The sequence below is a fragment of the Apodemus sylvaticus genome, chromosome 19 (genome assembly GCF_947179515.1).
Source record: "Apodemus sylvaticus chromosome 19, mApoSyl1.1, whole genome shotgun sequence".
Lineage (NCBI taxonomy): Eukaryota > Metazoa > Chordata > Mammalia > Rodentia > Muridae > Apodemus > Apodemus sylvaticus.
Genome location: NC_067490.1, coordinates 12,395,696 through 12,410,204, shown reverse-complemented (window position 1 = coordinate 12,410,204; position 14,509 = coordinate 12,395,696). Strand labels below are relative to the sequence as shown.

Here is a 14,509-nt window from a genome sequence, read left to right as displayed (position 1 = left end):
ACAACTTTTTGAGATGAAAAGTTCAAATATACGTAAGTATTAGAAGAATAATTATTACCTAGTGCTTATATTGTCTTTGTATGTATATGCTGAACTAAATAAATTTTAATCCTGTGATTTTTAATTTTTTTATTTTTTTATTTTTTTGGTTTTTTAGATTTGGTTTTTTCAAGACAGGGTTTCTCTGTATAGCCCTGGCTGTCTTGGAACTCACTCTGTAGAGCAGGCTGGCCTCGAACTCAGAAATCCACCTGCCTCTGCCTCCCAGAGTCTTGGGATTACAGGTGTGCGCCACCACCATCCAGCTTATGACTTTTAATTCTTAAATATTTAAATGTGATTCTTAAAAGAAGATTTTCCTGAGCATTTCTAGCAAAATTACTCTTAGTTTTCTAGTATCAACTAGTGGCTCATAATTAGATTTCTCCAGCTGTCATCAAAATGTTTCTTTATAGCTTTATTTACTCCCAGGTGGTAGTAACTAATATTTTATAGTCCTACAGATCGATCCCAGGACCTCATGCTAAGCAAGCGTTCTACTAGCCTTATGTATTCATTTACTACTAGCCTTATGTATTCATTTACTTGGGTGTTTATTTATCTTAGATCAGCTTCAAACTCATGACCTTGCGCCTCTTAGGTTCTACAGTTCTAGGATTAGAAGTGTGTGCTCCCTCTCTCTTGCTCTCTTAAATAATAACCAGTGTGTAAACAATTTATATACTTTATCTGTAGAGTTAGATTGCAGTTACTTTTTCTCTGGAGTTTAATGGCAGTTAATTTTTTTTTTCCTAGAAAATTCTCATTTGGAGTTAACACATGATACATGAATTTATGTTGTTTGAGAAAGCAAGATTTTTTTTCTGTAGAATATTTTCACAACTTAGAACCTCTTCATTGGCTCCCAAATAAGCCTTATAATTTCATAGTAGTCACTCCTTAGTCACCCCATTTATACTCAATTGTAATTGTTCCTCAGTCCCGTCAAGATAAATTCCTGACCTTGGAACTGGTATGTAGGATTTTACAACCGCTCCTGGGCTCAAGAATGTGGAGGAAAAGATACTCAGAATGAAGAGACAAGTGGAAAACTGCAGAGAAATAAAAACTACAAAACAGACCAAGTGCCATATCACTTAAGCCAGACAGGAGTCATGTAAACACAGAACATGGCTTCCGATCACCATGTCCTTCCTTTCCTCCAAGAAGACTAGGAATGGAATGTAAAGCCTCAGTGGAGCTAATGCTCAGTGGAGCAAGCACTGCGTGGAAGGGGGCACACCACTGAAACTGCCTGCTCAGGGATGGGCACCGACCCGGCTGAGGCCCCCACTACCGGCCTACCTCTGCTTATCTGCTTCTGAGCTCAGATTCTGGTGGATAAAGGAGTAGAATTGGATGCCAGGTTCTTTGAATGACCTTGGTGTCAGAAAGGGAAGTGGATTGTGTCTCCAGAACTGTAGGCTGCCATGTGGTCTGGGAGAGAAAACCACACGGGGGTGGGTGGGTGGGGTGGGTGTGGGTGGGTGAGGTGGGTGGGAATAAGTTAGACCCTGCTGTGAAATGGACGCATCTCCCAGCACTGGTGAGGGTCCAGTCTGCCTGTTAATGTGTCACTGGCAGAACCTTTACTAGTTGCTGTACCAGGAGAAGACTGTGGGTAGAACAGTGACACCTGCAGTTAAGTGATGTGTATAAGTCACCAGGACTTGTTCTTTATAAGAAACATTTGTAAAGACTTAATGGATATTTTATCATCTTAAGAAATAAAGAGCTGAGAAAGAAAATAACTAAAGAGCACTCCAGATAAAGCTAGGGACTTTGTCACCAATCTAGCAAAGCTGATTCCTGTTCTGGGTGTGGTGGCGAAGCATGCCTTTAATCCCAGCATAGGCAGGTAATCTCTGTAAGTGCAAGGCAAGCCTGTTCTACACAGAGAGTTCCAGGCCAGCCAAGTATGTATTGAGACCCTGTCTTAAAGAGATGATGATGATGGTGGTGGTGGTGGTGGTGGTGGTGGTGGTGATGATAATGTGGTGGTAGTGATGATGATGATGATGATGATGATGATGATGATGATGATGATGATGATGATGACAGTGAGGCTAGAAGAGTAGCATGTGTCTCGAGTGAGTCTGGGGAGCTGGCTCAGTGGGTAAGAACTTACTCTCTGTAAGCATGAGGACCTGAATTTGAACCCAGCCCCCCCCCCCCCCCAAAAAAAAAGGAAAAGAAGAAAAAGAAAAGAAATCTGGACATGGCTATCCATGCTTGAGAGAGTAGACTGGCTGCCCGCCTAGCTAAAATAGCAAGCTTTGGTTCCAGAGAGACCCTGTCTCAAGGTAGTAAGACAGAGGGCGCGTGTACACACACACACACACACACACACACACACACACACACACACACACAGTTTTTTTAAAAGTAAAAGTGTATGAATCAGAAAAAGACAAAAAATATAGTTGACATGGAAAAGAAATAAAAAGAAAAAGTGCCAGTATTCATTAAACAGATGTGAAAAAATTAAAAGATTGATAGCAAGCAAAAAGAAGGAAGACTATTCTTTTTTCTTTTTTTTTTTTTTTGGATTTGGATTTTTCGAGACAAGGTTTCTCTGTATAGCCCTGGCTGTCCTGGAACTCACTCTGTAGACCAGACTGGTCTTGAACTCAGAAATCCGCCTGCCTCTGCCTCCCAGAGTGCTGGGATTACAGGCGTGCGCCACCACCGCTCGGCTGCAGAAAGACTATTCTTATGTGCCATTAAGAAGAGTATGATTGCTGCATCTTTCTAAGAATGTTGATAAGAATTTTTATTAAAAGACTTAGCAGTCCACTCCAAGGAACCTGTCCCTAGAAACAGCATTGCAGGATTATAGATGTGTGTGTAGGGTTATAGATGTGTGTGGCCTGGCCTCAGAACTACTTGTCACCACAAAACTTGGAAATAGTCTGCTATATTTTTAAAGATGTATTTTATTTTCTATGTATGAGTTGGTGTGTGTGTGTGTTAGTGCTCTGTGTGTCTTGTGCCCTGAGAGTTCATAAGAGGGCGCAGAATCCCCTGGAACTGGGTGATGGTTGGTTCTCAGTTGTCATGTGGGTGCTGGGAACTAAACCTGAATCCTCTGCAAGAGCATCCACTGCTCTTACCTAACTGCTGGCCAGCTCTCCAGTCCCATGGTCTACATTTTTAGTAGTTGTAATCTAGTGAATAGCTTGTGTACACAGTGTGAGTTCTGTTCTCAATGCCCTTCTGCTAGTGAGGGTGGGAAGGGCAGCACACAGTCCACTGTCTGGAAGATGAACAAAGCTAGCTGTGCTGCACGACGACATGCTTTAGAGCCACCGAAAGCTTCAGATGTAAGGTGACAAGGGAATGAATGGCAGCTGGACACTGTGTCCTTCAGATGCTGACTTCATTGTGCTCTTAACCTGTAAGTGAACTGATGACCTTTCAAACAAAATTAAACAAAACCAAGGAACAGACAGCGTTCTTGAGGTAGACCCTTCTAGTGTACACTGAATGAGCTCATGCTGGTATTTGCAAAGGGCCCTTCATCATTTCTAAATATGGAACTTTCCTCCACACAATATCTGAACAATTGTGTAAAGACTTGCTGTATTTACAACAGAAAGTTGGAGCTATGTTAAGTCTGTTAAGAGGAGATTTTGAAAACAAATTCTGACATGTTCCTTTAATAGAATACTCTGGGGCCATCTAGATGGTACTACACATCTGGATTTACTGACAATGGAGTCCATTATTTGCTACAGGCTTATGAACCAGTACAATATAATCTCATTGTGCTTAAAAAAGAAATGTAGTGGCTTACTGAGGTAGGAAGCATATCTGGATTCTCTGTAGGAATTTAAGGCTAGCCTGGACAACACAGCAAGATTAAGTTCAAACAAAAACCCAAACCAAATGATGTACACTCACAAATCTAGAAGGCTGAAAGTCAGATCAAATAAAGGTAATCTTATTTCATTACAATTTCTATTTTCAGAATTAAGAAAAATTAAGTGCTATGACCACTTTTTTTTTTTTTTTGGAGAAGGGGAGAGTAAAGATTTGAGCAAAATTAAAAAATAAAGTAAAACTCTATAGTTCATTTGAAAATCATTTGTATTTTCTCCCAGGTCTGTACACATTGCCTATTGCTTTTTAACAGATATTTACTCTCGACTTTTCCTTTTGAAAATATTTAATTCATTCTCTGGGAAATGCTGGATCAGATGGAAGCAGCTGATGGTAGTACCCAGAGCTCCTGGGCTTCCGGGATCTGGGTGACTTTAATCAGTCCTCAAGAGGACCAGAGCCAGAGCCTGAGCCCATGGTGACTGACTGCCCAGAAGTGTCTGCGGATGGGAGCTAGCATGGCTTTCTCTTGGTTTGTGAGGGACAGGTCATCAGGAGAGAGACAGTTAAGAAACCCATCACTAAACAGGAAGGGCAGCTTACAGAACTATTCAGAAGAAACTTAGATGGAATGATAATGCAGCCGCAGTTTGTCAGATTACTAGAATAAAAATAGTTATAAAAAAAATAAAAATAAAAAAAGAGAGGTTTAATTTGTAATTTAAAAGCAAGGAAATAATAGTTCTTTATTGTGATAGAATTTGAGTTGAAGACAGTAGGTGGCAGTGTCGCTCACACTAGGGAAACTGGAGGGCAAGGAAGCTCATTTGAAGATTCCTGAGTAGAGGTGATATACTTCCTTCTTGTGTGACCATAGTTTGTGCTAGGTAACAGTAGTCTTAAAAAGCAAACAAACAAACTTAGAAACTCCTCCAATCTCAGGGAGGAAAAGCGTGTTGCCACTTCTTTCGTCTCAGAGGAAAGGTACAAACATGATCATAAAGGTGAACTCACAGCCCTGAAGACCTGTCTAGAACAATGTCTGCTATTTAAACATGCCCTTGTGGGCCAGCTCTCCTTTGAATGTAAGTGGGGTAGGACAGGCACTAAGTCATGAGTACAGCAGCAGCAGCAGCAGCACGTGCTCTTGTTAAGAGGAGTGCTTGTGTGCATTATGTGGGCATGACTGTGGAGGGGGTTGATGAAGATGAGACCAGAAGAACAAAGACAGCCGAAGAAATTAGAAATTGACAGCCAGTCTAAGATGGCCACGGCACGTAAATGTGCCACAAGGACCAGGATGCCAGGTGCTAAAAGTGAGCGAGTCATAACACAGTTGGCAGTCTGATAAATTATATCTACCTTTACAACTTAATTTGTGTGTGTGTGTGTGTGTGTGTGTGTGTGTGTGTGTGTGTGTGTGTTACCCGTGTGTATGTGTGAGTATTAGACAGTTGTTAGGTGCCATATGGGTACTGAGACTTGAACCTAGGCAGGTGAATTGTTGTGACTTCAAGGCCAACCTAGACAGTGTAGCAAGTTCCAGGCCTACAAGGGCTAAATGCATGCTGTTTCAAAACAAAATAACAAAAACCAAAACCTCTTCTAAGTAGACTGAATGTAAAGAAAAAGTGGAATTTCTAGTGTTCTCAGTTTTTGTCTTACTCTTTGTGTCTGAATGTCTGAACCCAGCCATGCGTGAGATGGTAAGGGGCCAGACCTGCTGGCTTCAGAGTCACCATGTTCTGTTAGTAGAGAGCAGGGCGTAGGCTTGTCCACTCAGTGTGTGTACCTGCCTTGACTAGACTGGGGGTCTGCCCAGGTTAAAGGAGGCTTCTTCACAAGACAGCCGCTGAAGTGTTGTCCTTGGCAGAGAAGTCATTGTGCTTCCCCAGCTCAGCCTTTGTTTTGGCGCTCTGTCTCCAGTGGAGGCATTAGCTGTTGACTGCTGCAATTAGACCTCTCTCCATCTATAATAGTTTACGCTAATATCTTATAACTCAAGTTACTTTGTATCATTTTTAATGTATCATGGGCTCATGAGAGAAGTGTCTGCCAGGCGTTTCTGAGTTTAGTCCTGGAACCTGTAGTGGAAGAGAAGAACCAACCTTGATGGTGTCCTCTGACCTGTTCCCCTGTACTACTCAAGTGCACAATCAAGTACTCTCTCTCCCTCTCTCTTTCTCTCCTCTCTTTCTGTTTTACACAAACACACACAAACACACACACACACACACACACACACACACACGGATCGATTTTAAAGAGTCCCAGCATTGGGAGGCAAGTAGGTGGATCTCTGTGAGTTCAAGACCAGGCTGATCTACAAAGTGGGTTCCAGGACGGCCAGAGCTACACAGTGAGCACAATGAGGCCTTGTCTCAAAAACAGACACAATGTTCAGACATTCATTTTAGTGGCTGAAAACCTATGCAGAGCATTTATGAGGCCCTGAATTTGAGAGTGCTTCCTCCCTGAGTGTGGGAGGAGGAGAGAAAGACTATGTTTGAGAATGGAGAGGCAACTGCAGCATCAACAGGCAAAGTCTTCGGAAAGGGTTCTTTCCATCCACAAGTGCCTTTCCTGGTGCATAGCCGAGAGGTGATTGATTGCTAAGCTGTGAGAGCAGTGAGTGTGACAGATGTCCAGAAGGACAGTTGCAGCACAGTATGCCCCTGAGCTATTTCTCTGTGCGTGGCTTTTAAGGGACAGCTTGCTTACAAGCAGAGAATGTGATTTCCTATTGTATTTAGTGCTATAATTCCATAGATTAACTGGTAGCTCTGTGGATATTACAATCAATTTTAAAAATAATTTTACTGATTTCATGTTTCTGGAATTTATTCCACTGTGAAAAGGGAATTATACTTGCATGGTTTAGAGCTATAACTTCTGTGATTAAAAGCTGACATTTTAATGCTATTTTGATTGGCCTTGTTCCAATGCTATGTTTCTAACAATTGCTTCCAGTTTATTTAGGAAGTGATGCAGAAACTATAGTCTTGGCTTGCGTATTCTTTCATGCTTCTAAGTTTTGTGATGAAAGTAAACAATTCTCTGCACAGGAAAACTATTTAGATGATCATATTTTTAACATCGCTTTTTCTTTTGAACGTTTAAGACCATTAAGAACTTGAGGTTTAAGAAGAAATATTTAATCTTTGTGGTCTTTTCAGATACAGTTAAAAAACTCCAAGACCAAAAGCATGACATGGAAAGAGAAATCAAGACACTTCACAGAAGACTTCGGGTAGGATGAATTTTCATGTGCTGTCTCACTAGAAACATGGATTTCTGAAATTTGTACTGTTACTTTAATCTGTAGATATGGTAGGCTATTGGCTCCACTGGGCTGAAAGCAAGTGCCAGTGTTTTAAATTGGGACTGACACTGCATCTAAGGTAGGAGAACGTACTGGCAGTTATTTATGGGTAGGTGTGTTTTGAAAATAAAGTTTATCAACTTTTGATTTTAAAATCACAGACCGGGCTGTGTGTATGTGAGATTTCTGTGTTTTCTGGATTGGGTTGGCTGCCAGCACCCGTGCTGCTAAGATGTGCGGGGACAGTGCTAATCATAGACCCTGAGTCCTAACCCAGTTGTCACTGCTTTCATGGTACCAGAAAACTGCTTTGAGGATGAGAGGGCTCAGGCGAGGCCCAGCTGTGGCTCTGGGGGAAGTGAAGCCCCTGGGGAGACGTCTCCGCCCAGTCACACCCGCATCCTTCTTGTCTGTGGGAAGCAGCAGCCGCTCAGTTCCTTACACCTCTTTGAATGACTGTGTCTGCCTGCACTGAGTTCAGTTTTTCTTCTGGCTTCCTCTTCCTTTTCCTTTCCTTTAGATTTTTTTTTCCTGCTAGTTTTTGATGTCAGGGTATTTATAGTTGTCTACTGTATGGCTCACATACCATTTATATACCTTCTTGAGAGTTCCAGAGGTAAAGCTCTAAATTTTTGATGATATTTATTTTGATAACACTTGCTTTGAAACTTGCATGAGGAAGAGAAGTCTAACATTTTTCCTCATTAATATTTATTGAGCACTCTGAATATTTAATGCCTCAGTAGGATCAGATGGCAAATCTTCCTTCATTAAGAACAAGTTCACTCTAAGAATTGCTTTGTTTTAAAAATAGATAACAGCAATTCTTGGGATTAAAAAAATCATCATTCAAGAATATGACTTGTTAGGGCAAAATAATCATAAACAAACTTTACTGCTTTTAAGTAAATCTTCATCACTTTGTTTTGAAAATAAGAGTTTAGTTTTTTTAATGTAGGAAGAATCTGCAGAATGGCGGCAATTTCAGGCTGATCTCCAGACTGCAGTGGTTATTGCAAATGATATCAAGTCTGAAGCCCAAGAAGAGATCGGTGATCTAAAGCGACGACTACATGAGGCCCAAGAGAAAAATGAGAAACTCACCAAAGAATTGGAGGAAATAAAGTCACGCAAGTATGTCCTGAGAAAGTGGTTGTGTTTCAGTAAGGAACAGATGTGTCACTGGTGCTGTGTTTTGTCCTGACACTTGTTCCCAGTGCAGCCTGTATTACTCTGTAGACGTAGGTCTGGAATCTTCTGTCTGGCCCTGCCTCTTGGGGGCTATGTGCTCTCAGTTAACACTGTTGATCTCCCTGCGTCCTGTGCCTCAGTTCTCTCAACTATACCATGCAGGCCTGTGAGCTAATTAGAATGCTGTCCTGAGTGAGCTGATGTTTGCAAAGGGATCAAAGCAGCCATCAGTAAACTTGAGTTACCAATTTTGGAAAAACAATCGACTGGTACACTGTAAGTTTCTTTCCACCACTCATGAGGAATTTCCATGTCTTTTTCCAAAGTCCTCCAAAGTAGTGCCCTGCACATCTAACAGAGATCATGAAAAATCCGTAAGATGGTCTGTGATGTTTTGAGTTCCACAGTAACATTCCATCTGAATGGAGGAGCAAGTTTGTGTGTCAGAAATGCCTCATTTGATAGTTAGCCTGAGTGCTGAAGTTGGTTCTGTCTGTCTGTCCATCCACCCATCTGTCCGTCCATCATCTGTCCATCCGTCATGCTAGGGATTAACCTAGGGCCTTACATCTGCCAAGCACTCTACCACTATGCCCTAAAATTCCCTTCTTGAAGGATCATTCCCTGGGCTCCTGAAAGTTTAGTAGTTTCAAGGAGATGCCTTCCACAGATGCAGCATCTTGGGTTGGAGAGATGGAAGAGGTTAAGAGTACTTCTTGCTCTTCCAAAAGACCTGAGTTTAGTCAGGTAAGGTAAACTCCAGCTCCAGAGAACATGTTGCTCTCTTCAGGCCTCTGCAGCACGCCCCCCTCCCCACATTATTTAAAGATGAGAGAGAATCTTGTCCTGTGCTGTTGTGATGTGAATGGAGAGTGATCTTCTCCATTGTGGAGCCCTTAGGGCCCCTTGCACTTAGTCTTCATAATAATATTCACAGGAAGTTGACTGAGTACACTGATTTTTGCATTGACAGTAAAGAACAAAAGTCAACTGGATGACCAGGGCCTTTGTATCAAATCACAGTCACCCTCATTGTAACTCATGGTAACTTTAAGTTCAAAACTGCCTAAATGAAACAAAACATGGGTTTCACTTAAAAATACTCATCTCCGAAAGGTTTACCTAAGCTGAACCTTGATGCACCGTTTCCAACCTTGCGCATGATAAGTGGAATTGTGAGCAGACACTTCTGCTTCCAGCCATTTGTCCAAGTGAGAGGGTGCTAAGGCAAGCACTGTGCTTCAGTCTGAGCCGCTTCCTCCTCCTGGAGCAGCATCCAAACTTGACAGCGAGTTCTTTGAAAGTTCATTGAGGAAAACAACTGCTGGTATTTGTTGTTGATGATGAAATGTAGGTCTTCACGGGACCCTGAGAATTCTGGAAAACCTTTTTCTGCCACTGCAAAATGAAGATTTAAAGAGGCTTTTTTCTTTTAAATTGTACTTATTTATTTTGTGTGTGTGCCATTCTGGAGATCTGGAAATTAGAAGGCAGCTTATGAAAGTTGGTTTTCTCTGCTCTGTGTGGCCTGGGCATCAGCTCAGGTTGTCAGACGTGGCAATGAGCGGCATTCCCTGACAGGCTGTCTCACTGCCTTGGGGGTTGTGATGCTCTCGATAGTAAGAGCAATATGACTTAAATGTGTTATGTAAGTAAAGGATCTAAAGGAAAAGTCTGTGAATGCCATTGTTTTTGTTATGATCAATATATATTATAGAATCAGATGGGTAGGAAATTCTTTCAAAGTCTGTAATAAACAATGGATTTTAGTGGATAAGATAGTAGAGGCTTATTTACACAGCTTCCTTTTCTGCATCATAGTTGGTTTTTCTTCTTGGAGTACTGGTTCTCAAGCACAGCTTCACTTACTCTACAAGTACTGTGACACTGCGTCATGTCTCCAGTCTACTCTACAGCTTACTTTCCCCCTGGTATTGCTGATTTAACCCAGGGTTTTCTACCTCCCTAGGCAGGAGCTCCTACCACACCTGGCTAAATATATACTTTTAAAAATGTAAGACATGGGCTGGAGAGATAGATGGCTCAGCAGTTAAGAGCACTGACGGCTCTTCCTGAGATCTTGAGTTCAATTCCCAGCAACCGCATGGTGACTCACTACCATTTGTAATGGGATCCTATGCCCTCTTCTGGTGTGTGTGAAGACAGCTACAGTGTACTCACATATGTAAAGTAAAGATTTAAAAAAGAATTTAAAAAGTTGCTTTTAAAGAAAAAAGGGCTAGAGAGATGGCTCAGGGGTTAAGAGCTGACTGCTCTTCCTGAGGTCCTGAGTTTAATTCCCAGCAACCACATGGTAGCTAACAACCATCTGTAATGGCATCTGATACCCTCTTCTGCTGTGTCTGAAGAGAGTAACAGTGTATTCACATACATGAAATAAATAAATCTTTTTTTTTAATGTAAGACACATTTTTCTTAGTAATTTTTTAATTTGGAAAATAATGTTTTTTATACAATATTTTAATATTTTAGATGTTTTTCTAACAGGGTCTCATTAAGACAATAAAATGTTTTATGGTCTTAATTAACTTAATGAGCTTTTCTAGTCCCTTGGAGGGGTTCTCTGGAGATGATAGTAGTTTACCTGTTCTTAGGGAGATGGAACTTTTGGTCCTGTTCCTTTGTGTGTCTCTGTGAAGCACAGTGTTCGGCTGGAAGTAGCGTAGATTATCTGCTAGTGAATTCCCCTGGTGCCTGAGAAGGGCTTTGCCTTACTGGCAGCACCGAACCAGAGATTCCCAGTTGAGTCAGGCTGAGGTCAGTCTGCCTCCTGACTTACTGCTAATTGATTACTGATGTCCTCACCTGACACTTAATGCAGATGGAATTTGATGGCTATTTAACTTGCTTAGGATAGCCTGATAGGAGCATTTCAGTATCATTTCCTGCTGTCTACCAGGCAAATAATATTAGGTCAGGCAATTGTGTTCAACGTGTACAATTAAAAAGCAAAAAACAAAACAAAACAAAAGGCAAAAACAAAAACCAAACCCAATAACTTTTAATGCTTTTCAATCAGAAGTCATTTTCTCATACACACAATGTCTTTATTTTACTGTTTTTAGGCAAGAAGAGGAGCGAGGCCGGGTGTATAACTATATGAATGCTGTCGAAAGAGATCTGGCAGCCTTGAGGCAAGGCATGGGGCTGAGTAGGAGGTCCTCGACGTCCTCAGAGCCAACTCCCACAGTAAAAACTCTCATCAAGTCTTTCGACAGTGCATCTCAAGGTAATGGATTCTGTGTCTGTGGATCACAAGGCTTGTGGTTCTGTTCGTTTGACGTACCCCTTGTCTAGTCCGGTATTCTGTATCACCGTATGCTCTCAGTTTCATCAGGCTGCCTGTGGTATCATACAGTGCCATATAGATGGCATCACCTACATTGCATGTCTCATGAGTTAAGGCCTGTTCTGCAGGGTGCGGAGTGTACTTCAGTTTAGAAATCCTGGTCTCAACTGCATGCCTTCCTTCCCAGGCCAAGCAGAGTCTTTTCTCCCTAGGTGGATCGTATTTATTCCTGGGACTTCCTGTATCTTCTTTATGTGCAGACTTCTGGGTACATACTGCTAGCTCCTAACCTTCCCGTGAACTGCTCAATCCTCTCTACCCAAGTGCCTTGTTGACACTGACACTTGAGAGTCCTTATGCCAGACCAGAGCCCATTCTCCGCTTCTGCTTCATTGTTCCCCATCTCTGTTGTCACCAGAGGTCTACCCAGTTACCAAGACCAGAAACGTAGGAATCTAACTTAACTGCGTTCCCTCACTGTCTCCACCATGCCCCCACCATGAACTTCCTTGTTCTCTTCTCTTTCTTCATCTCTAGAGACAAAGACATTAGTTCAAGGCACCTTTGACTACTAACTTCAGTAAACTCGGAATTAGTCTCATCTTTTGCCTTTGGGAGAATTTTTCTTGTTTAAAATCCTGGATTTATCTTAGGATAATTGGAATGAAGTTCAGATCAAAGTTCTATAACCTCAGGCAACTATTCTGTACGCTGCAAGCTAGCCTCTCGATGATGTAGCTCTTACAGCATGAACCCTGAAGATATATTGATATGTCTACGGTCTGTTGTAAAAGCTATATATTTCCTGTTTGTGTCTCTCTGTTTCTCTCTCTCTCTCTCTCTCTCTCTCTCTCTCTCTGTGTGTGTATGTGTGTGTGTGTGCGCATGCGCGCGCGTGCTGTGTGTTCGTATTGGTTATTGAGACAGGGCCCTACTGTGTAGCTCAGGTTGACCTAGATAGAAGTAGCTCAATCTAGTTTCAGCTTGTGATCTTTCTACCTCTGAAGTACTGAGGTTATTGGTGTTTGCTGCCTTGCCTGCCTCTTAGTTTCTTAAAACTATAGTGATGCTAGGGATGGAACCTGGGGCCTCATGCGCACTGCAGTGCTGTTCCACTGAGCTTTGCCCCATCCTCTTGTTCTCTTTCTTTCTTAGACTTCATTGCCTTATGCAGTATTTTAGCCAAACATTGTGATTAAATAGCAAAAGTGAAGTGCTGGCCTAGAGCAGCAAGCCATTCGCCTGGTCGAAGAAATTCTTGTGCAGGAAACTTCTCTGCACCATGATGTGTCTATCGTTAACTTTCTCATTTGCTGTTTACATAGTACCAAATGCTGCTGCAGCTGCAATCCCTCGAACACCTCTGAGTCCAAGTCCCATGAAAACCCCTCCTGCAGCTGCTGTTTCTCCCATGCAGGTAAGAGCCTGGGCTCATTGAAAGCTCAGAAAGCTTTAACTGTGCATGTTAGATCCTCTTTTTCAATCTCGCATGTCTCAGGTGGACAGATGACTGCCTCAGGGGGATGTTTGGTAAAGTACCATGAGTGTGCTTCATTGGGGCAAATTATACATGTAAATTGTGATGCTCTTCTGGAAACCTTGATGTCTCTTTGATATATCTTTTGAGTCTGTAGGTGGTACATTTTATCTTTTGCTGTTTAATAGACCATTGCAAATCTTGCAGACTTGATGGCTGGAGAGATGGCTTAGGCAGTTAAGAGAGCTCATGGATCTTAGAGAGGGATCTGTTCCCAGTACTCATGGGAGGCCTCACACAATACCCTGTAACTTGAACTTCTTAGGCATATCTGACACCTTTTTCTGGGCCTCCTTGGCACATCTGAATGCAAGCACACATATCTACACACTTGTACACACACAACTCAGAGTTAAATGCTGGTCTACTCAAGGCATGACTTGAGAGGAGTGCTGTTCATTGAAGGCCGTTTGTCACAGGCCTTGAGCTTTCAAGGATATGACATACAGATCCATTATAAAGAACTTTGAGAATTGCTCTCCTTTGCCATTGTTGGAGTGCATCCAGGAGCAGTGCAGGGGGCTGTTCTCTGTGGTACCCCAGAAACCTTCTCCTTAGACCATTTCCCCAGCCACTTTGAGAATACTGCTGAAGCAAAATACTTTAACATGGGTGAGAGCAGCCAAACTAGTGTTCTATGAAGCAGTAGCTAACTCCCTAAAGTTGGGCCTTGGGACATTTTCTTTTTGAGTTGAGACTTCATGATTGGCCCTGTGATTTGTGAGTGGACTTTTAAACTCTCACAGTCTAAGATAAATGCAGCCTCTTAAACAGTGGCTTTGCATTTTCATGTTTATACAAAATATCTTCTTAATTTTAAAGGAAGGCCATGTTTTGCCTGCAGATTGAATGTTTTTTAGATGTTCTTTATTAATCAGACGTGAGAACTAAAGGTACAGAGCGAGATGCTGAGAAAAACAAACCTCAAATAAGATGAGTAATATGCAGTTTCTGTTTGCTTTTCAAGACATGGTTTCTGTGTGTAGTGCTGGCTACCCTATAGACCATGCTGCCCTGAACTCAACAGAGATCCGCCTGCCTCTGCCTCCCCAGTGCTGGAATTAAAGGCATTTACCATTACTGCCTGGCTAGTATTTTAAAAACTTCATGGGCAGGAATCTTTATTATTGTGGGTACAACAAGAGTTGTCTCAAACAAATGGAAAGCTAGATAAAATGTAGGAAGCCATTGTTCTCAGACAGTGCACTGCCATGGTCCCTGTAAAGCAATACTGACAGATGAGGGAAGTCTGCTTCAGCTCTCTTCTCCTGGAGGCAGTTTCTACGTG

General features: G+C 42.1%; 1 protein-coding gene across 1 annotated transcript in view; it reads left to right on the top strand.

Annotated features, from left to right (window-relative positions):
- Specc1l (sperm antigen with calponin homology and coiled-coil domains 1 like) overlaps positions 1–14,509 on the top strand; it is a 102,694-nt gene that overhangs the window by 36,100 nt on the left and 52,085 nt on the right. Inside the window, exons 6-9 of the mRNA XM_052164323.1 lie at positions 7,038–7,111; positions 8,142–8,317; positions 11,461–11,624; positions 13,010–13,101. Of these exons, the coding sequence (XP_052020283.1) occupies positions 7,038–7,111; positions 8,142–8,317; positions 11,461–11,624; positions 13,010–13,101 (506 nt within the window). The remainder of the gene's footprint in view (positions 1–7,037; positions 7,112–8,141; positions 8,318–11,460; positions 11,625–13,009; positions 13,102–14,509) is intronic.